Raw genomic sequence first — 21,964 nt, forward strand, 5'->3', positions numbered from 1 at the left:
TAAGAAGCAGGACAGTGCAGGAGGGACAGGTGAAGAAGCCATGCTGCTAGCGAGTCGGCTACAAACTAAACTAAGCTGACAAATCTCTAAAGACACAGTGATAAATACTGTGAAACAACTAGTGGGTGATTCAGGAGAGAATGCACTTTGGATAAAGCATGTGACGATCACACAATGAAATAAGATGTTATCTGTGAGTTTTTCCTTAAAAAACACCACTGTGTGTTGTAACAGGAACAGGAAGTGATGCTCTAAGGCAGAGAGAGGCAATCCCACGTGAGAGCCTAAAATAAGTGGACTTATCAGTACTGATTTGTTAGTCTATTTTTTGTATGTATGATTGGTCCTAAAGACATACTGTTTACTATTATTCATACAAATATATGTTGGCTTTGTCACAGGAGTAGAATTTTGATGGAGCTCCATGTGCAGCATACCCATATGGAAAAGAAATAGTAAAAGCTTACATGATTTACTCATGAAAGTGGCCACTTTCTCATTACTTTCATATATTGTTTTAGGAAGTATCCAAAACATACAAGTTTCATATAATTTTTCAAGGGATCTTATATCTGTTTTCACTCTTATATGCTTTTCATACAAGTTTCACACAAGGCAGATACAAACTTTATAAGATTTATATATATCTTTTCCATATGGGTATAAATGGTCTCCTGCTAAGTACAGCTGCAAATCACACCAACATAAGATATCATGTGACTTGGTGGATATTTCTGCCCAGATCCCCAGAAATGCTTCAGCCAGCGCTGCATTGAATGGTTGCATTTAAAATGTTCCAACATGCCTCTGAGCTGGGTGAAACGTGATTCCTGTGATGAGGTTTTTATTTATTTTTTATTTAGAGGGGGTTATAATCTGGCTCTCTTGTGTCATACCAAGCAGCATAATCTCTCTCTCGCTCTCTGTGTGTGTGTGTGTCTGTGTGTGTGTGTGTGTGCGCGCGCGCGCGCGCGCGAACTGTCTTTGTGAGAACCATCTTGACGTTTGTGGTGGACCTTTTAAGAACGGCAGAAAGTAATGTTTAAGGTTGGAGTTAGCATAGATACAGGGAATTCATTATCTGTCAGTCCTCACAGTGGCAGTCTTACTTGTATGTGTGTGTTTCCTCTCGGTGCATGCAGGCTGCAGATGTTCCTCTCGCGCTCTCTCGCTCGCGGGAAATAACTGCAGGCAGAGTGCAGGATCACACACAGACACGTTCCTCTCCAGCTGCCTCGTGAGGCAGAGTGTGATGCCATGAGCGAGACAACGTCCATCCTCTGCTGACAACCATGAGCAACCGACTGATTCCTGCTGTAATGAACCGTCTGAAAAGGACTTTTAAGGGACTCGCCGGTAGATTCACGCAGTCAAGATGCGTTATTTGACCAAATCTCTGATTTTATTTCTATATTTTGCCATTACCGGGGAATGTTATAAGCACGGTCACCGGGTGCGAAGGTGGGCCGGTACTGGGGAGACCCCAAAGCATGGCACGTAAGTGAAAAATACAGAGACAATCAAAGCACGATTAACACGTGGAAATGTGGGTGACTCATCTTAGTAAATTATACGTTTAACAAAACTGTTTATGTCACAAACAAATGTGTTAGTTATCTTACATTAGATATGATGGTTAATGTAGATGCTAAAGATTAATGGATGGCGTGTGATGTTAGAAATATTTAATCTAAGGCGACATTAACCACAGCTGCTCTACCTAAAATCAGTTGAAATTGTTTAGCAAAGAATGGTGTTGATCAAAATGGTGTAGAGGCGTTTGAGTTGAAATTAAAGGTTTTGTCGTTGATTTATTTTAGATGTAAATAGTGTTTTTTAAAATCCCTGAACTTTGTGCACTGCATCAATAAGGTGTGGTCAGAGCTGAATGTCAGTGTGATTATATCTCCTGCTTATGATTATTAATCATTGTACTGGTTATTTTGATTATTTATGACTATTTATTCTTATATATGGCTTAACAGCAATCTATGGACTGCGCTGACTATCAAAGTGCGCTACCAAACGTGTGTTCGCTGAATAATGCTCTTAATAGAAATTTCAGAATTAGAGACTTGTTCAAGGATGCACTGAGAGGTCGTCAGAGACCCCTAAAGAAGAAAAGCATCTGTAACTTGTTGAATTGCATAAAACAGCAAACAGACTTCTGTGTTAATGAGAAGTGGTGTAAGAGCAGAAGTAATATAGTGCACATGGTGTGATATTGATATATGGTTGCAGGAAATAATTTACAATACTTTAACATTTTCTATATTTCAGCAAAAATATAACCAAAACATCATCAGAGTTTTATACAGATGCTAAAAGCCAATGCAGAGATCCTAGTTGGATAAAATACATGACAATATTGAAATTGGACTGGTTCTTATGTCCTGCTTTTTGCCTTGCTTGACCATTCGTTATTCCATTATATGTGCTTTATATATATTACATCCATTAATACAAGCATCTTTTTCTATGCCTGAGTGCTTTCTGTATAGCATTCACAGACATTGTGGGGTGGCTGTAGCTCAGGTGGTAGAGCAGGTCACCTACTCACCGGACGATTGGTGGTTCGATCCCAGGCTCCTCCAGTCTACATACCAAATATCCTTGGCGTGTAACCCCATGTTGCTCTCCGATGCATCCATTGGAGTGTGAATGCAAGTGAATGTTGGATAGAAGCACTAAAAACCTTAGATAAAGTGCTTGTGTGAGCAATGGGTATGATTGGGTGAATGCACGAGTTGAGTGCGCTCAGTGAGAGTAGAAAAGCGCTATATAAGAACCAGTCCATTTACCATTTATATTCTATCTGAGAGCAACTTGGGGGTTTTGGTAGCTTGCCCAAAGACACGTTGGCATGTAGACTGGAGCAGGAATCAAACCACCAATATTCCAACTAGCAGATGACCTGCTCTAGCTCCTGAGCCACAGCCATCCGATCTATCAATGGCCATGATTAGTGCCTCTTTGCTGTCTTTCAGTCCAGCCACTGGTAGGACTTCTGGATGTCAGCCACTTCCTCTATCTGCCAGTGGTACATACCATGCAGGGGTCTATCCTTTCATGATGTGTTACGTCCCCACATGAAAGCTAGGCGAAGAGGGTGGGGGACAGTAACAGTTGGATCTGGGTTGAAATGAAAAGAACGCCAGGCAGAGGTATTTAACACAAAATATCTTTATTATAATCAATTACCTCAATATTCATATAAACAATAACAACAAAAAGAGACAGCAACGCTGCTTTAATGATAAATCAGACAAGCCAACCCAATGACATGGTGACCACTTCAACAAAGAAAACAACTATAAGGCTTCAACAGAAAAAGACAGCAACGCTGCTCTTGGCAATAACCAGGCAGGCCAAACAAAATAATGGAGGCCGCCGTCACCTAAGTGAAACCACTGCTCAGTTAAGAGCTACTCACAAAGAGCCACGCACGGTGGGGCTGGTCACACACACAGCAGGCCTTTTCCACACCTAGACCAGACTCACACACTGACCAGCACAGAGGAAATCCACCAGAAGCCTCTCCCACATCCACACTGCTCTTCTCCAGCTTGTATCACCTCTGAGGGTAATTGGTGGTAAACGAGGGCAGATGAGCAGCAGGTGTGTCCTAAAAGAGAAGGCAGGGGCAGAGAGAGGAGGAGGCGGAGAAAAAACACCACACCCACACAAGGGCAGTTTCAGGAGGCCTGGCTAGGGCTGTAAGACCCCCTCCCATAAATACAAACCAGTGGTTTGTCACAGAATGTCCTACACAAATCTTAAATCTCTCACCTACCATGCACCATAATAATGGTTAGGCATACCCTGCCAAATCTGCCAAGACCTTTTTGATGGGTTGAAAACACTGAATGGGGTTGGCTCAAGTCCCTCAACATAGTGTCCCAAGTGACAGCCAGAAGTTTTTTGAGCCATCACATATGGAGAACCCGTCAGGCAGCTAGAAGGCCTTACAGCAACACTTCTCTGACGCTTCTTCGCTGGGTCATGGCGAAAGGCATGCTGGTTAGCCAGAGGTGCAGGTTGGAATGGTTGTGTCGCACACAATCTGTCACACTGTAGGTCATCTGGACGATGATCAACAGGTGGCAGCTCAGAATTAGTCGACCTCTGACATTCACCAAATGACACCACTGAGCAATTATGCTCCCAATTGTTGCCTATGACTGGCAACCTTGTCTGTTTGTGAACCACAGTTCACTCTTTTGAAAGCAGATCGATTTTGCTTTGAGTTGGCTTTTGAACAGTGAGCAATCAGGTGGCCAGGTTTGTGGCAAAAGAAACAGAGCTTTATTCTGGATCTTGAAACCATGCCAGCATTAGCTTTGTTAGCAGGCACACTCCTAGCCCTCGAGACTGACTGTTTCTGTTTGTAGGTCTTACAATTTGCTACTAAATGGCCAGATTTAAAAGAGTAAAAACATTTTCGGTCTGACCTGGGACAAGGCACAGGCACCTCCCCCCTTGTGCCTTGCTCACCACTAGCACTGCTAGCCTTCGCTAGTGTGTCGTGTCGCTCTTGCTTAATGATACTGGCTTTATGGACGAGTGCGAACTCGTCAGCCAGTGTGGAGACCTGCTGCAAAGTGGAGACTTTCTGTTCATTCAGATATACTGCCATCCGCTCGGAGATGCAATTTTTAAATTCCTCAATGAGAATTAGCTCCCGTACCGAAACTAGGTCTGCAGCTTTACAGGCCATACACCATCGGTCAAAGAGGACACTCTTTTCCCTCACGAAATCCAGGAAGGATTGACCCTGCACCTTTTTCAACCCCCGAAATCGCTGCCTATAAGCCTCGGGGACTAGTTCGTAGGCTAGCAGGATAGCACCTTTCAGTTTGTCGTAATCCAAACTGCACTCAGCGGACAACGAGGAACATACTTCCTGTGCCTTGCCCACCAGCTTGCACTACAGCAGGATGGCCCACGCATCCCGCGGCCAACGCAAGGCTGTTGCTATCCGCTCAAATGATTCAAAATAAATCTCCACCTCAGTGTCATGAAATACAGGGACCAGACGACTATTCCTTCCTACATCAAACTGTACCTCTGTCTGTGACAGCGAAGCCGCCACAGGAGGGGAGGAGGCCTGCTGGAGTTTCAGCTGTCGCAGCTTGACCTTAGTCTCCGCCTCCACCTTCTTCAGCTCAACCTCCCTAGCCCTAGCCAGTTCCACATCCAAACGCCTAAGCTCTAACTCCCTTCTCAGCTGGAACTCTCTCTCACGCTCCTCCTTTTCCAGCTGGAGACGAGCCAGGCGGACTTTGAGCCTAGCATCCTTCTTAAAACCCTCTGATGACTGGGTGGAGAGCGGATCAAAACGGGGCAGCGTCATTGGCCCACCCTCGGGCAGCCCCTGGCCCACAGGTGTACACACTGACGTTTCTACGACCTGGCTTGGAACATGAGGCGCTGCACTTGGTCCATCCGGACCGGGTGTGCTCGGTGGTTCTTGCATTACAACCACCCTCTTCTCCAACAACCCAGACACCAGAGCGGCCTTCAGCTCCGCTTTGCGTAGACCAGTGGAGACACTGATCCTGTAATATGTTGCCACCTCATGCAGATCCCTTGTCTTCCTCTTCTTTATTGGGTTTCTGCTGCCTGAAGCATTCATTGAGCGCACAGTCAGTTGGAGCCATCTTGCTGATATATTCTTGGATGTTTGTCTCATCCTGGACTGTGGTACTGACACTCACCAGTCCCTAGCCTCCTTTCTTTCGCTTAGCATACAGCTTTGGGGTGCTGGACTTGGGTCAGAAGCTACTTGTAGCTGTCCTCTGTGTCTGCAATGTTGCCATCTGGCGGTTCAATCCCCTCAGATCTGACTATGTTCCCTCTCTTTGTTATCATCCAACAACACTTCTCCAGTCCAAATGACATTCCGATGCCAATTCCTTTCTGTGCCCCACTCATGTTTTGAGCCATATGCCTATTCATCTTAGCTGCTATGATGCCTGACAGGAGCTTCCATGTGGTGCTGAGGCAGGTTATTGGATGGTAGTTGGATGGGACTGGTCCCTTATGGGGGTCCTTAGGGATCAACACTGTCTGGCCTTTGGTTAGCTATTCCGAGTGTGTCTCATTGACTAGCAGCTGGTTCATTTACAGTGGGGCAAAAAAGTATTTAGTCAGCCACCGATTGTGCAAGTTCCCCCACCTAAAATGATGACAGAGGTCAGTAATTTGCACCAGAGGTACACTTCAACTGTGAGAGACAGAATGTGAAAAAAAAAATCCATGAATCCACATGGTAGGATTTGTAAAGAATTTATTCGTAAATCAGGGTGGAAAATAAGTATTTGGTCAATAACAAAAATACAACTCAATACTTTGTAACATAACCTTTGTTGGCAATAACAGAGGTCAAACGTTTACTATAGGTCTTTACCAGGTTTGCACACACAGTAGCTGGTATTTTGGCCCATTCCTCCATGCAGATCTTCTCGAGAGCAGTGATGTTTTGGGGCTGTCGCCGAGCAACACGGACTTTCAACTCCCGCCACAGATTTTCTATGGGGTTGAGGTCTGGAGACTGGCTAGGCCACTCCAGGACTTTCAAATGCTTCTTACGGAGCCACTCCTTTGTTGCCCGGGCGGTGTGTTTTGGATCATTGTCATGTTGGAAGACCCAGCCTCGTTTCATCTTCAAAGTTCTCACTGATGGAAGGAGGTTTTGGCTCAAAATCTCACGATACATGGCCCCATTCATTCTGTCCTTAACACGGATCAGTCGTCCTGTCCCCTTGGCAGAAAAACAGCCCCATAGCATGATGTTTCCACCCCCATGCTTCACAGTAGGTATGGTGTTCTTGGGATGCAACTCAGTATTCTTCTTCCTCCAAACACGACGAGTTGAGTTTATACCAAAAAGTTCTACTTTGGTTTCATCTGACCACATGACATTCTCCCAATCCTCTGCTGTATCATCCATGTGCTCTCTGGCAAACTTCAGACGGGCCTGGACATGCACTGGCTTCAGCAGCGGAACACGTCTGGCACTGCGGGATTTGATTCCCTGCCGTTGTAGTGTGTTACTGATGGTGACCTTTGTTACTTTGGTCCCAGCTCTCTGCAGGTCATTCACCAGGTCCCCCCGTGTGGTTCTGGGATCTTTGCTCACCGTTCTCATGATCATTTTGACCCCACGGGATGAGATCTTGCGTGGAGCCCCAGATCGAGGGAGATTATCAGTGGTCTTGTATGTCTTCCATTTTCTGATGATTGCTCCCACAGTTGATTTTTTCACACCAAGCTGCTTGCCTATTGTAGATTCACTCTTCCCAGTCTGGTGCAGGTCTACAATACTTTTCCTGGTGTCCTTCGAAAGCTCTTTGGTCTTGGCCATGGCGGAGTTTGGAGTCTGACTGTTTGAGGCTGTGGACAGGTGTCTTTTATACAGATGATGAGTTCAAACAGGTGCCATTCATACAGGTAACGAGTGGGGGACAGAAAAGCTTCTTACAGAAGACGTTACAGGTCTGTGAGAGCCAGAGATTTTCCCTGTTTGAGGTGACCAAATACTTATTTTCCACCCTAATTTACGAATAAATTCTTTACAAATCCTACCATGTGGATTCATGGATTTTTTTTTCACATTCTGTCTCTCACAGTTGAAGTGTACCTCTGGTGCAAATTACTGACCTCTGACATCATTTTAAGTCGGGGAACTTGTACAATCGGTGGCTGACTAAATACTTTTTTGCCCCACTGTATGCTGCCAGATGCTCGTGGCAGTCTGCTTCTTCTGTCAGTAGGCGTGAACCATATCGGGGCCTGGTGCTGTCCAACTCTTCATACTGGAGACCCTTTCTTGATATCTGCCTCTGTGATGGTTACTGGACCTTGTTCAGGGAGGTTGCTGTGGTGTCCTCTTAGATCCACTACCCACTGAGCATTGCTGTTGTGGGTTGTGTTCTTTTCCTATATGCTCTTCCAGTATTGCTCCATGATGATATCTCCCCCCTGTCATCCTGGCTCCCACTTGCCGTTGCATGTGTATTGTACCTCATCAATCTCTAGCTGTGAGAGCAGTCCCTTCCTCTGAATGCTGGAACACTGAGCTTCTAGTTGATTTGCCGTCAATGTGGATGTTGGGCATCAAAGATTCTATAGTCCCCTCATCCTATTCATGTAACCCCTTTTGCTGGGGTTACTTGTGTAGTAGTATTCCAACAGCACCCTATTTTCATGTCTTGCCCACCGATGCCTTCGTATTCCAGTAGCTCACTTCTCATCAGGGTGCCCTGGTTCCTCAACACCTGAGCTTGTTGATCTGGTCGACATCCGAGCCAGTATGACTTCATATTTATCTCTCTCGCTCATGGCTGCCACAGGCTTGGTTAGCATGGGGGTCTAGCCTAGGATCCTTACTGGATACAGACGCCCCAGACAGGAATCAAACTTGCCCTACCGCACGCAGCTGAAAGAAAAACAGCACCCAAGAGCCATCAGAGCCCTTGGTTATGACCCAGATCCAGGTTATGACCAAAGTCCCCGGTCAAGCCCCCCACGAAACCAACCCTTAGTTAACCCTATAAAAGCCTTAAAATAAATAAGCTCTAGTATCCCATCCCACGTTTAGAGTCACCTCTGCTTGCTGCAGGTTTCACTGCAGTAGAAAGTGGGATGGCTGCTGTCAGCCGTTCTTTCACTCCACCTGAGCTCACTGTTTTTATAATGGCTCCACCTCTTTCCAGTGTGTGTGTGTGTGTGTGTGTGTGTGTAGACAGACTCAGGCTCCATCTTAAACCATGACAGCCTCATCCTCTCTGCTACTGTTGTGTTATTAGTGTTTTGTTTAAAACTGGGCGGTTGTTTGGGCCTAATGTAGTTTTATTTGCATGTTGTTCCTAAGTACAGTCAGGGAAAAAATTATTTGAACCCCAGCTGGTAAGTTTATTTGAACAGTGAGAGACAGAACAATAACAAAAAAATCCAGAAAAATGCATTTCAAAAAAGTCATAAATTAATTTGCATTTTCATGATAGAAATAAGTATTTGCTCCCTTTGCAAAACGTGCTTTAGTACTTGTTGGCAAAACTTTTGTTGGCAGTCACAGAGTTCAGATGTGTCTTGTATTTGCCCAGAAGTTTTTCACACATCTCAGGGGAAATTTTGCCCCATTCCTTTTTGCACATCCTCTCCAAGTCCATGTTTCGTGGCTGTTGTTTGGCAAGTTCAAGTTCAAATTTTATTCGCCACATGCAGTGGCAGGTTGCCCTGCAGTGGAATGAACCCGCCCCCTGACCTTACACACACAACACAGACATCACATGGGAATACAAGTCAGAGAACAGTTGCATTACAGAAAAAAAACACTGAAATATACACTACAATGGGAAAGTACAAGAGGAAAAAAAGAGACCTCTACTCATGCTGGGCTATAGAGGACAGCATGAGAACAGGAAACAAAAAAACTCCTCTGCACAGAAAGCACTTAAATGTCCACAGTACAACATTATAGAGAGCACGTGACCAGCAACAGGGTTGGGTAGGGGATAAGGAGTAATCCCAGGCAACACAGCAGCCATCCTGTCACTGCGCCGACTCTCCAGCGCAGGCCCAGACCCGCCTCGTGTTCCCAGGAGGCAACAAGCATCGAAGGCATTGGAAGGGAAGGGGGGATGTGTGAGTGCTTATCAGTGTAAATGTATGTGTGTGTGTGTCCATAGTTCAGCTGAGAAAGTGTCCTCCGCCCTATCATGCTAAGTAAACAGTCTTCCAGCCAAACCAGGTGGCCTTGCATAGAGTGGGAAGAACAGTCTAAACACAGTCGTTACCAGGGAGTTTTTGTTCGACTCCAGCCTTGAGCCCACAGCTGGCGCCGAGGGGGTATCCGCATTTGATGTTGATGTTGTTGATGTTGTTGATTTTTCTTTTATGCGAGCAGCTCATGAGAATTTCAAAGCTGTTCTTTAACACTCCGACACTGGTCTCTCAATCTCCCGTTGGAGAACCGCGAGCTACCAAACTTGCGGTCCGTGGTCTTGTCATTCTTGTGCTCAGAGAGCCGATTCTGAGAACTCACGACTGCAGTGAGCTGTTCCACGATGTAATCCAACTTTCGCTCAGAGATGTTATTCTGAGCTGACTTTTCCTTGATGTAACCCAATATACAACTCGAACCTTTAGCTCCCTCCACAGATTTTCTATTGGATTAAGGTCTGGAGACTGACTAGGCCACTCCAAGACCTTGATATGCTTCTTCTTGAGCCAATTCATTGTTGCCTTCGCCATGTGTTTTGGATCATTGTCATGCTGGAATACACCACCCACGACCCATTTTCAATGCCCTGGCTGAAGAAGGAAGTTCTCACCCAAGATGTAATGGTACATGGCCCCATCCATCCTCCCTTTTATGCGGTGCAGTTTTCCTGTCCCCGTGGCAGAAAAACACCCCCAAAGTATAATTTTCCACCTTTGTGTTTGAGGCTGGGGATGGTGTTCTTGAAATTATAGGCAGCATTCCTCCTCCTACAAACATGGCAAGTTGAGTTGATGCCTATCATCAGAAGGCATAGCATAGAGTTTCACTGCTATGCAGATGACACACAACTTTATCTATCTCTGAAACCAAATAACACACCAATTAGTTAAACTGCAGGAATGTCTTAAAGACATAAAGATCTGGATGACCTGTAATTTTTTGCTTCTAAATTCAGATCAAACTGAGGTTATTGTAGTCGACCCTGAAATAGAAATATGGTATCTAACCAGATTCTTACTCTGGATGGCATTACCTTGGCCTCCAGTAACACTGTGAGGAACCTTGGAGTCATTTTTGACCAGGACATGTTCTTCAACGCACATATTTAACAAGTATGTAGGACTGCTTTCTTCCATCTGGGCAGTATCTCTAAAATTAGAAATATCCTGTCTCAGAGTGGCGCTGAAAAACTAGTTCATGCATTTATTACTTCTAGGCTGGACTAGGGCTGCTCAATTAATCGAATTTTAATCACGATTACGATCTGGGCTTTCAACGATCATTAAAAATGACTGAGCCGATTATTAGCCCCTCCCTCATTTATCCGCAACACCTTAAAGGCCGGTCCGTGAAAATATTGTCGGGCATAAACCGATCCGTGGCGCAAAAAAGGGTGGAGACCGCTGATTAAGAGGACCCGAGGGAAGCTCGGAAAGCTAAGCAGAAGTTATTTGGAGAGGAGAGTGACTGCCGTTGGTTGAAAAGAGAGGTTAAAAAAAAACTTCAGTGGTGTTGCACACTATTTTATATTATTTTTTAAAGTCATTATTCAATACATTGTTATTGTTAACCCTTTAAAGCCGGTCAGAGCTGCACGCTCCGTTTTGTGTAACTATTTTTAAATCCCTGAAGAACCCTGAGCCCTGTAAGCTAGGGCAATAATTTTTTTTTGCATATGAAACCAGAGGAGTTGTACTTACATCTTATGACATCAGCTTGTCCTCGGTCACGGTTTCCTTCCACATAAAGCTTTGCAAAAATTGCATAAAAAGCGCTTGCAGGAACAAAAACATAATATTCCAGAAACACGCTTTGCCGATCCGATTAGCTGTTCGTAACACTTCCAACAGTGAAACAGAAGTCAGTGTGAATTATCGCGTATGTCCGCCATTTCCTGCCCGAAAACGGAAATGACGTCATTTTCGCGGAAAATGTAGTTTTTTACTTGCAGGCCTTAAAAGCCTATACTGGTGTTTTATAAGTCATGTTTGACTTTTCTGAATAGTTTCTGTGATGCTTAGAACTCGAATTGCACTGCTGGAAATAGTTTATTTTGATGCACATGCTGTTTTCTTTGCAAATTTGCATCATAGGATTGTTTTTTCGTTTTTCCTGCAGTATATAAAAATTGGTGTATCTCCAAAATAAAACTATGAAGACACTCAAAATAAATTTCGTGTTGTTGTAAACTATTTTTTGCAACTTTTTTGTATTTAAAGTTTTGAGGGATAAACCTCTTAAATTTCTCCAAGTAGAAATATATGTAAAAAACAAAACAAAAATGATTTAATTTTTTCGTAGTTTATTGCACTTTTTTGCAATTAATGTAGTTACTATGGACTTAACGCATACATATTATTAAAATATGGGCTATAATAGTTGTATAGCAACTTGAAATGCTCCCACAAATGGCACTACAACATGTAAAAAAAATAATATAAGCTCTGGCGGACTTGGTTCTATAGTAGGTCGTAAGGGTTAAATAAATGTCGTCAAATAATCAAGATCTCAATTTCAGTAAAAAATAATCGTGATTATCATTTTTGCCATAATCGAGCAGCCCTAGGCTGGACTACTGTAATTCATTATTATCAGGATGTCCTAAAAACTCCCTGAAAAGCCTTCAGTTAATCCAAAATGCTGCAGAAAGAGTCCTGACAGGGACTAGAAAGAGAGAGCAGATTTCTCCTATATTGGCTTCCCTTCATTGGCTTCCTGTTAAATCCAGAATTGAATTCAAAATCCTGCTCCTCACGTACAGGCTCTTAAATAATCAGGCCCCATCTTATCTTAATGACCTTGTAGTACCATATCACCCTATTAGAGCACTTCACTCTCACGCTGCAGATTTACTTGTTGTTCCTAGAGTATTTAAAAGTAGAATGGGAGGCAGAGCCTTCAGTTTTCAGGCCCCTCTTCTGTGGAACCAGCTTAAAGTTTGGATTCAGGAGACAGACACTATCTCTACTTTTAAGATTAGGCTTCAAACTTTCCTTTTTGCTAAAGCATATAGTTAGGGCTGGACCAGGTGATCCTGAATCCTCCCTTAGTTATGCTGCAATAGGTGTAGGCTGCTGGAGGATTCCCATGATGCACTTTCTTCTTCAATCACCTTTCTCACTTATGTGTTAATTGGGTCTGCAACCCAGTGTTTTGTGGTTGTGGATTAATTTATATTCCTTGATTATTGTTATTCACGGTTTTGATTTTCTCATTATCGTCTTCTGCTTGTGTTTTATTTTTAGTTCCTAGAATTTAGGTTTCTGTTACTTTGTCTTCCCTGTGTCCCATTTCTAGTCACTCGTCTCCACGTTCCCTGTTTCCCATGTCAGTTGTGTTTCTGTGTCTCAGAGTCTAGTTTGTGTCTTTGTGATTGTCTCATGTTTCCTGTTTTACTTTGACGGTCCCTTGTCCCGTGTCACTGTATCTAGTTTTGCTTCCCCTTTAGTCCCAGCTGTGTTCCCCTCCTGTTTCCCATTCCATCATTACTCCCTTATGTATTTAAGCCCTGAGTTTTCCTTTGCCCTTTGTCGTGTTTCTGGTCTTTTTACACTTCTAATTTCTCAGTGTTTTATCCTTAGTTTTATGCTCTAGGTTTTTGGTTTGTTTTCTGTAAGTTATATTATGAAGGATGTTTTTTTTTGTTTTGTTTTTTTAGCAAATAAGGTTGCCACTTTAAGTTCACCTTTTGAGTTTGAGTCCTGCATCCTGCCTGCCAGATAGACCTCTGCATTGAAATGTACTTCTTATTAATCTCTAGCTCTCTTCCAAAGCATGTCTTTTATCCCTCTTCCTTCTCTCACCCCAACCGGTCGAAGCAGATGGCCCGCCCCTCCCTGAGCCTGGTTCTGCTGGAGGTTACTTCCTGTTAAAAGGGAGATTTTCCTTCTCACTGTCAACAAAGTGCTTGCTCATAAGGGGTCATGATATTTGGGTTTTTCTCTGTATTTTTCTCTGAGGCGACCGTGGCTCAGGGGATTGGGAAGCTCATCTGTAACTGGAAGGTTGCCGGTTCAATCCCCCTACTCTCTCCGTCCTGGTCGTTGTGTCCTTGGGCAAGACACTTTACCCTACCGCCTACTGGTGTTGGCCAGAGGGGCTGATGGCACGATATGGCAGCATCGCTTCTGTCAGTCTGCCCCAGGGCAGCTGTGGCTACAACTGTAGCTGCCTCCACCAGTGTGTGAATGTGAGAGTGAATGAATAGTGGATTTGTAAAGTGCTTTGGGTGCCTAGAAAAGCGCTATATAAATGCAGTCTATTATTATGTATTATTGCAGGGTCTACCTTACAATATAAAACACCTTGAGGCAACTGTTGATTTGGCGCTGTATAAATAAAATTGAAAAAATTGAATTGAATGCCAAAGAGCTTGATTTTGGTCGCATCTGACTATGACCATCTGCATGAGCTTGTTGTCACATCGTCCCTCGTAGCTGTGTGATTTCCTGTGCTTCGTGTTCCTTTGTAACTCCTAGTTTTCCATTCCCTAGTCTTAGTTTCAAGTTTTCCAGTTTAGTATTCTATGGTTTTTCAGCAAAATAAAGCTGCCTTTTTTTAGTTCATCCTCATGTGTACGAAGTCCTGCATTTGGGTCCTAATCCTGCCTGCCACACAGTGGAATCATGGCACTGGGAAGGTTCACCACTATTCCTTGTTTTCTTTATTTGTGCATAATGGCTCTCACTGTGGAGTTCTCAAAGCCTTACAGATGGCTTTGTGACCCTTTCCAGACTGATAGAAGTCTAACTTTATTACTCAGCTGTTTCTTTAGATCGAGGATACTTTTTGAGATCTTTTAGCCTGCTTCACTTTGTCAGACATGTTCTATTTGAGTGATTTCTGCCAGATCTGCAAGTAATCAGGACTTAGCTTTCCAAAAAATGTGGACAATTACAGTTCAATCCTGATTTAACAAGAGGGGCAATTACTTTTTCACACAGGGCCAGGTAGGTTTTCTCCTTTTTAAGCCACAAATGAATGCTCTAACAGAGGAGTCATTACAACACATGGCTTGAGGCAACTGTTGTTGTGATTTGGCACAATTTGAATAAGACTGAATTGAATTGAATTTAACCAATGTGTAAAGCAATACACTGTAGCTCAGGTGGCAGAGCAGGTCAGCCACTAATCAGAAGGTCGGTGGTTCGATCCCAGGCTGCATCCTGGCTGCATGCCAAATATCCTTGGGCAAGATACTAACCCCGTGTTTGCCTACTGGTGGTGGTCAGAGGGCCCGGTGGCGCCAGTGTCCGGCAGCCTCGCCTCTGTCAGTGCGCCCCAGGGCAGCTGTGGCTACAATGTAGCTTGCTATCGCCAGTGTGTGAATGTGTGTGTGAATGGGTGGATGACTGAATGTAGTGTAAAGCGCTTTGGGGTCCTATGGACTAGAAAAGCGCTATACAAATGCAGGCCATTTACAAATGCAGGCCATTTACAATACCCCAGCATGGCCTCTACTCAACAAAAACACAAATACTGTAATTGTACAAACAGTACAAACAATAAACTCAATCACTCTGGTGTCAAACAGAGTGACTGATTTGCTTATGTTGAACTGAACTTTTCAATCATCAATCATATCGGCATAAATCAGTTCATACATTTCTTATTCAGTGCATATTATTTTGTACCATTCTTTCCTGGTGCATTATTTTTTAATTCTTAATAATCAAAACTGTTTAAATCAGCTATCTGACAGTGACTGTCATCCTGCTGTAGCTCCTTGTCAAAGAAGCCTCCAGATGTGACGAAATCTCGCAAAATGAAGACAGAACACCTGCTCAAAGTAGATGACCATGACTTCACCATGAGGCCAGCATTTGGAGGTAGGTGTAGAAATTTCTGCTTTTGTTTGTCTTTCACATAGCATTAGATGTTGATTAAAAGTCAGGGTTGAATTACATAAGGGATTAGCATTGAGCTGCTTCTTGCAATGGTAATGGACAAGTGTCTATGGTGTTTGCAGAAAAATTGTGATCTGTAGTGAGAGTAGGGAGCAGGTAAAGAGAGTGTCAAGAGTATGGGGTATTTCTCCTGTTGTTGTGGACTATCTGGTCCCTGGGAGGTGTTCTGGGCATGTCTCACCAAACCCTAAACCCTCCATGCATGGTAATAAGCTTTTTCAGGTTTGTGCATGATAGGCCATAAGTGTTGATTGCCCAGATCTTGTAATTCTCACAGGAACACATGGTAGGTTATTGGCCAGTAGTTGATGGGACCTTCTGGGGATCCTTTGGGATCAGAACTTCAGTTAGCCATTACTGGTTTATTTGTTCTACCAGAGGCTACTGGATCCTTTTCAGGGAGGTTGCTGTGGTCTGCTCTTAGATCCACTAGCCACTGAGCATTGATGTTATGGGTTGCGTCCTTCTCCCTCACGCTTTTCCAGTATTGCTCTGTCTCCAGCCTTGGTGGGGCTGTTCGCATATTGTTGCCCTGCCACTGAGAATACACCTTAGATAGTTCAATGGAGTACAGCTGGTTTATTCTCCTGCCTCCTTTCTCTCTGGTATACCTCTATAAGTGACTGGCCAAGGCTGAGAGTCTTTCCTTGGCAGTTTTCAACGCCTAAGGCATGGACAGCTTGCTGTACTTCTTAAGCAACCCTTTCTTCATCACACCTTTCTGCAGTATCAATAGTTGGCTTACTTCCCTCCACACTCTCCTCTAGTCCTTTTCTCCATAGAGGGTACTTGTGGCAGTTTGTCTTATAGCCAAGCATCTCTGTGATCACTGCTGCTTTGGTGTAGATCAGCTGATTGGTTTTGGTGATGGTCACAGTAGGTGTAGTCTGTAATGCTGCATTCACGTCCTGTAGTAGACCTTCAGAGGATACGTTATAGAGTCTTGGTAATCTGCCACATAGTGTCCAGGTCCAGCTTTCTTATACTTTCCTATCTCTCAGGTGAGCAGCTCTCACACTTAACACACCTTCAGTAGTTAACCATGGTATCAAATCTTGGCTGGGGTTGAAATCTCCCCACTGACCAGACGTCCTGGCTCCCCTTTGTCGTAGCATTTGTGTTGTACCTCATTGATCCGCAGTTGTAACAGCAGTTGCTTCTTCCAAATCTTGGAACACTAAGCTACTTGTTGAATTCACTGTCAGTCCTGATGCTGGGTATCAACGCTTCCATAGGTCTCACATCCTCTTCATGTAACTCCCTTCTTATTCCAGTACCCCACTACTCATCATTGTTTACAGGTTCCCCAACACCTGAGTCAGACCTTGTCACACAATTTTTTTCCTTCTGATGTTTAAACCTTTTTGAGTTACTAGTTAAAATATATTTTTTAATCTACTTGTAATAGGTTAGATAAACATAATAATATTTAATTGATAAACTTGAGTATATACAGAAATTTACGCTTAGGTCTTGGTGGAATTGTGTCTCTTTTCCAGAGTCCAATTTTTGTGGTGTCCTTAAAACTCAGTGGAGATTTTATTAAGTTATTTGTACGTTAACATCCACCCACATCTCTGTACAGGAGACAGGTGGAAAGCAATTAAAGCTGATTCTTCTTCTTTAATAGAGTCAAACCAACCAAATGCATCATTATGGATTTTATTTAATTTCACAGTACCAATCAGTAAACTATTGCTTAGAAACTCAAAGCTTTGACTCATGAAGGCTTGACTGCCAGTAAAGTACACTTTTCTTCTTGATACAATCCCACTGATTTTCCTATATCACCATCTGGATGGGGCCAAAGCCCATGACTGGCACCTATTTATTGACTTTTCTTCAGCATTTAATAATATCCAGCTACATCTCCTAGCTGATAAGCTTCTTAACCAGTTTAAACGTGATTTTAATCTTGTTGGTTGGATTTTAGACTTTTTAACTGACAGATCTCAGTGTGTGTGAGAGTAAACGGCTGTTTTTCCAATCAGCTGAATTCTTCCACTGGTTCACCACAGCTTTGTTTTCTCTCTCCCCTGCTATATATTTTGTACACTAATGACTGTCATAGTACACAGGCTGAAAGGCATTTCATTAAATATGCAGATGACACAGTCATTGTACGCGTCCTTCATGGTGAAGAGTATTCCCATGGACCTGCTGTGGATGAGTTTGCTTCTTGGTGTGATCAGTCCTTAAAGATCAAAACCTTACAAACTAAGGACATGGTAATTTACTTCAGGAAGCCCCCCTCCAACAGTAGTAAATGGTGCAGCCATTGAACTGGTGGATAGTCATAAGTATTTGGAGGTTGCTCTTGATAAGGCTCTGTCCTTTGAGTCACATTTTGACTCTACAGGGAAAAAAAGGTAAAACAACGATTGTACTTTTTAAGGAGATTTTAACGTTTCACCTCAGATGATTACCTTTTTTATAAAAGTTTTATTGAATCTGTTTTAATCAGCCCAGTGCTGAGGAAGGCAACCTCTGTCATGTCATGTTCAGACCATCCTCTCTTTAGAGACTTTCACCTGTTTCCCTCAGGTCGCTGGTATAAAGTGCCGCAGGGAAGACCGAGAGACATAGAGTGTCTTTTATACCTGCTGCTATTGTTATGCTCAATAACACTAAGCCATAAGTGTTGTTGCCATCACTACTGCACATTGCACTTTGTTGATGCTACTGATAACATTTGGGATGTTTCTTTGTGTGTGTGTGTGTGTGTGTGTGTGTGTGTGTGTGTGTGTGTGTGTGTGTGTGTGTGTGTGTGTGTGTTATTGATGTGTTGACATACTACAAATCAATGTCCCATTGGGGGCAATAAAGTTACCATTCAAAGATTCAAAATGTTTATTGTCATGTGTACAGAAGAAATAGCATTTCTCTGTGCAATGAAATTCTTCTTCTTCTAATGCCAAGTTAGGTAGGGTTGAAGGAACAAGATAAATAAGGATAAAAATAAGACAAGATATTAAGATAAATAAGGTAAAAATAAGGATAAAAAATACTGAAAGATAAATAAGTACAAAATAAGTAAATGAAGACAAGTGAGGTCCTGGTGATCCTCTCCGCAGTTGTTATCACTCTCTGCAGGCGTTTGCGGTCCATAGCAGTAGTGCTGCCGTACCATGCATGATGCAGCTGGTCAATGTGCTCTCCACAATGCAGCTGTAGAAGCTGCTGAGGATCTTGGCTGACATACCAAATTTTCCTCAGGCTCCTCGGGAAATACAGCTGCTGGTGAGCCTTCTTGACCACTGTGTGGTGTTCAGTGTCCAGGTGAGGTCCTCACTGATATGAACGCCCAGATACCTAAAGCTGCTCAACCTCTCCACTTCACTCTCCCAGATAAACAGCGGCTGGTGAGGCCTCGTCTTCTTCCTCATGTCCACTATCATCTCCTTTGTTTTATCAGTTTTGAGGGTGAGTTTGTTGTCCTCACATCATGACACCAGACCGGCCACCTCTCTCCTATAAGCCACTTCGTCCCTTCCAGTGATGCGACAGATCACTGCAGTGTCATCCGTGAACTTCAGTATGACCCTGTGGAACTCCAGTGTTTGTTGTAATGCTGGCTGAAGTCCTGTTGCCGATCCAGACAGACTGAGGCCTGCCAGTCAAAAAGTTCTGTAGCCAGTCACAGAGGGTGGGGTGCAGGCCGAGTGTAGACAGTTTGTGGATGAGTTTTTGAGGGATGACTGTGTTGAAGGCGGAGCTATAATCAACAAAGAGTACCCTGATGTAGGAGTCATTATTTTCCAGGCGGGAGAGTGAGTAGTGGCAGCAGCGATGGTGTCTGACGTGGACCTGTTGGGCCAGTAGGCATACTGCAGTTTTCTCTAATGCGCTGATGACTTCGTGGAGTTTGCCGAGCGCTGCTGCGAAGTCAGCTCGTGGCGGGATGTAAACAATGGCCAAAAACACAGCTGAGAGCTCCCGCGGCAGATAGTAAGAGCGGCATTTCAGCATTAGAAACTCCACGTTTGGCGAACAGTACTTGTAGACAGTCTGCACGTCTCCACACCACGAGTTGTTAATAAATGCACATAGACCTCCCCCAAAAGCCTTACCGGATTCTCCAGTGTACAGAGTGAGTCTGCAACTGGACGGCACATTCCAGGACTTTATCTGAAAGCCAGGTCTCGGTGAAAATAAGAGCACAGCATTCTCTTATCTCCTGCTGTGTTGTGATCCTGGCTCATATTTCGTCGAGTTTGTTTTCCAGGGACCGCACATTGGCTAGTAAGAGGTGGTTGGCTAGCCCGAGCTTTTAGCCTAGCATGGAGCCCACCCCTATTGCCTTGTTTGCGTCACTGTCTCCAAAGTGCTCTCCTGGGGTCGGCTGGCTCACTTGGGCTTGGTGCTTCGTGGCCTTCCTGGGAGTGGTGGCGGTGGCTGCCGCGGGAAAACAATGGCTGTAAGTTCCGGTGGTAGAGCCGAAAGCTCCAGGGGTAAGAAAAGAGTAGAGTCCAGATAATTGTGTGAGTTGCCAATGTCTAGTACTGCCTGTCTCGTGTATGTTAACAGCGCACAACACTTGTCCAGTGCAAAAAGAACAGTGAACACACAAAAAAGCAAAAGAAAGTCGGACATTGACCATTGACCATTTACCAAATTCATGTCCAAAAGCTTTCTTGATTAACACTGCTTTCCACAGCTTTCATATCTTACAACCCCATTTGCATTAAGTTCAAGCAAAGTAATCCCTGCACTCCAAGACCATTTTATAGATACAAATACTCAGATATCATCAGATCTGTACCAATGCCACTTGCTGCAGTATAGGGAGGATGGGCAGGGGAGAAGATTGAGGAGAGGGTTGGGAGTGGGGATTGTGGGTGTGGTGCATGATTTCTCTTAATCCTTGGTAAAGTAACACATTAAGCTTGTTTTTAATCCACCGAGAAGGGAGAAGGATTGAAAGTCCATCAGTGAGATCATTTGATATATGGGCTTGGAATGGTTTGTTGTATGATCTACTAAGAATAGCATAAGAATTGTGTTCTTTTCAGAAAATGTAGAGTTTACCAGAGGATACAGTTTCAAAGTTATTACATGAACATGAAAACATACACACTCAATGAGTAGGTCTGGCTTAGGTTTCATACAGAAACAGTTGAGGATCAAACTGTGCAACCCTGCTATTAGGGGACAATCCTCTTATAGATGACGACATTATCATACAAGTGACATGACAAATGCAAAGCGTTTTTTCCTCATGTCATTTGAGACTGGTCTTGCCAGAAGAACAACAATATTGGCTCATTATTGAAGGAAATTAAAATGACCAGAAAAGAACCCCTGTAAGCAGAGCTTCAATGCCCAACAGTCCGTTTTCGCTCCTGAAGCGTAATATACTGACGATTTGTCAAGTCCCAAGGCATTCCTGAGGAACGCGGAAGGTCACCTTTCGCGTTCTTATGCTACGCGCCGGGTTACGGATGAAATCCAGTAGAATGACGCTCCCGCTGTAATACACATTCCAGCCATGTATTCCAGCCCTAACCCTAACCAGCACTTTAATGACGTTAGATAGTCTTTCCAAAGCGATTTAAGTAAAACAAACATACATGTGTAAATTCATTCTGAACGATTCTCGTGTTTCCTCATTTTTCCAATCTCATAATATAGGGACGTGTTGGGTGCCCGGAACGTAATATATCGTCACCTAGCGTAAAATGTTACGCTTTGGGAGTGAGAACGTGTTGTGCCCAAAGTGCCCAGATGCAAAACACATATCAGTATTTGGTAAAGAGCTCTACAGATGCTGGTGAAAATTAAACACAGACATTGTGTTTTCTTTTTCTGCTTTCCACTTTTCCACACCTGAAAACAAAAAATAAAAAATTAAATGTGTCTCATCATATTGATAATGCTAATTTAACACATTAATGGAAAAACAAGCTAAATATCACCTGCTGCACAATGAATCTGATGTCAGAACTCTGGAGATCGGATGAGAAAATTGTGCTGAGCAGCTATATATTAACAAACAGAAAAACAGAAACATTGGTTTATGCTTCCTCTTGCTTTAATTATTAAAATCACTCTAAATCACGTCATTTTTAAAGGTGTGCATGGCTGTATATTCCCATTAAGATATTTTGAGCTTGTGAAATGTAATGGACAGCAGAAGCTTGTCATTTCTGTTATTTAAGTACACATTATCCCAGTGCATCATCTCTGAGGGGACAAGAGCTCAGGGAAATGACACAATAATCAGCATGGTATTTGTTTCCTTTTTTGTTGCTAAAGCTTTAAGCACTCATTGGTGAATGGGTCAGTTGCACCCATATACCATCTGGAGATGTTGGCTTAATATGACTAGAGT

The 21,964-nt window shown here is 43.5% G+C and overlaps 1 protein-coding gene across 1 annotated transcript in view; it reads left to right on the top strand.

Moving 5' to 3' along the window:
- Positions 1–1,015: 1,015 nt before the first annotated feature.
- Positions 1,016–21,964, top strand: part of gabrr2a (gamma-aminobutyric acid type A receptor subunit rho2a) — a 76,975-nt gene continuing 56,026 nt past the window's right edge. Inside the window, exons 1-2 of the mRNA XM_085441221.1 lie at positions 1,016–1,497; positions 15,449–15,555. Of these exons, the coding sequence (XP_085297347.1) occupies positions 1,376–1,497; positions 15,449–15,555 (229 nt within the window). The 5' untranslated portion in view covers positions 1,016–1,375. The remainder of the gene's footprint in view (positions 1,498–15,448; positions 15,556–21,964) is intronic.

Source organism: Copadichromis virginalis, linkage group LG19 (genome assembly GCF_057382275.1).
Source record: "Copadichromis virginalis isolate Kocher_CV1m ecotype Utaka linkage group LG19, C_Virginalis_male_GT1.1, whole genome shotgun sequence".
Lineage (NCBI taxonomy): Eukaryota > Metazoa > Chordata > Actinopteri > Cichliformes > Cichlidae > Copadichromis > Copadichromis virginalis.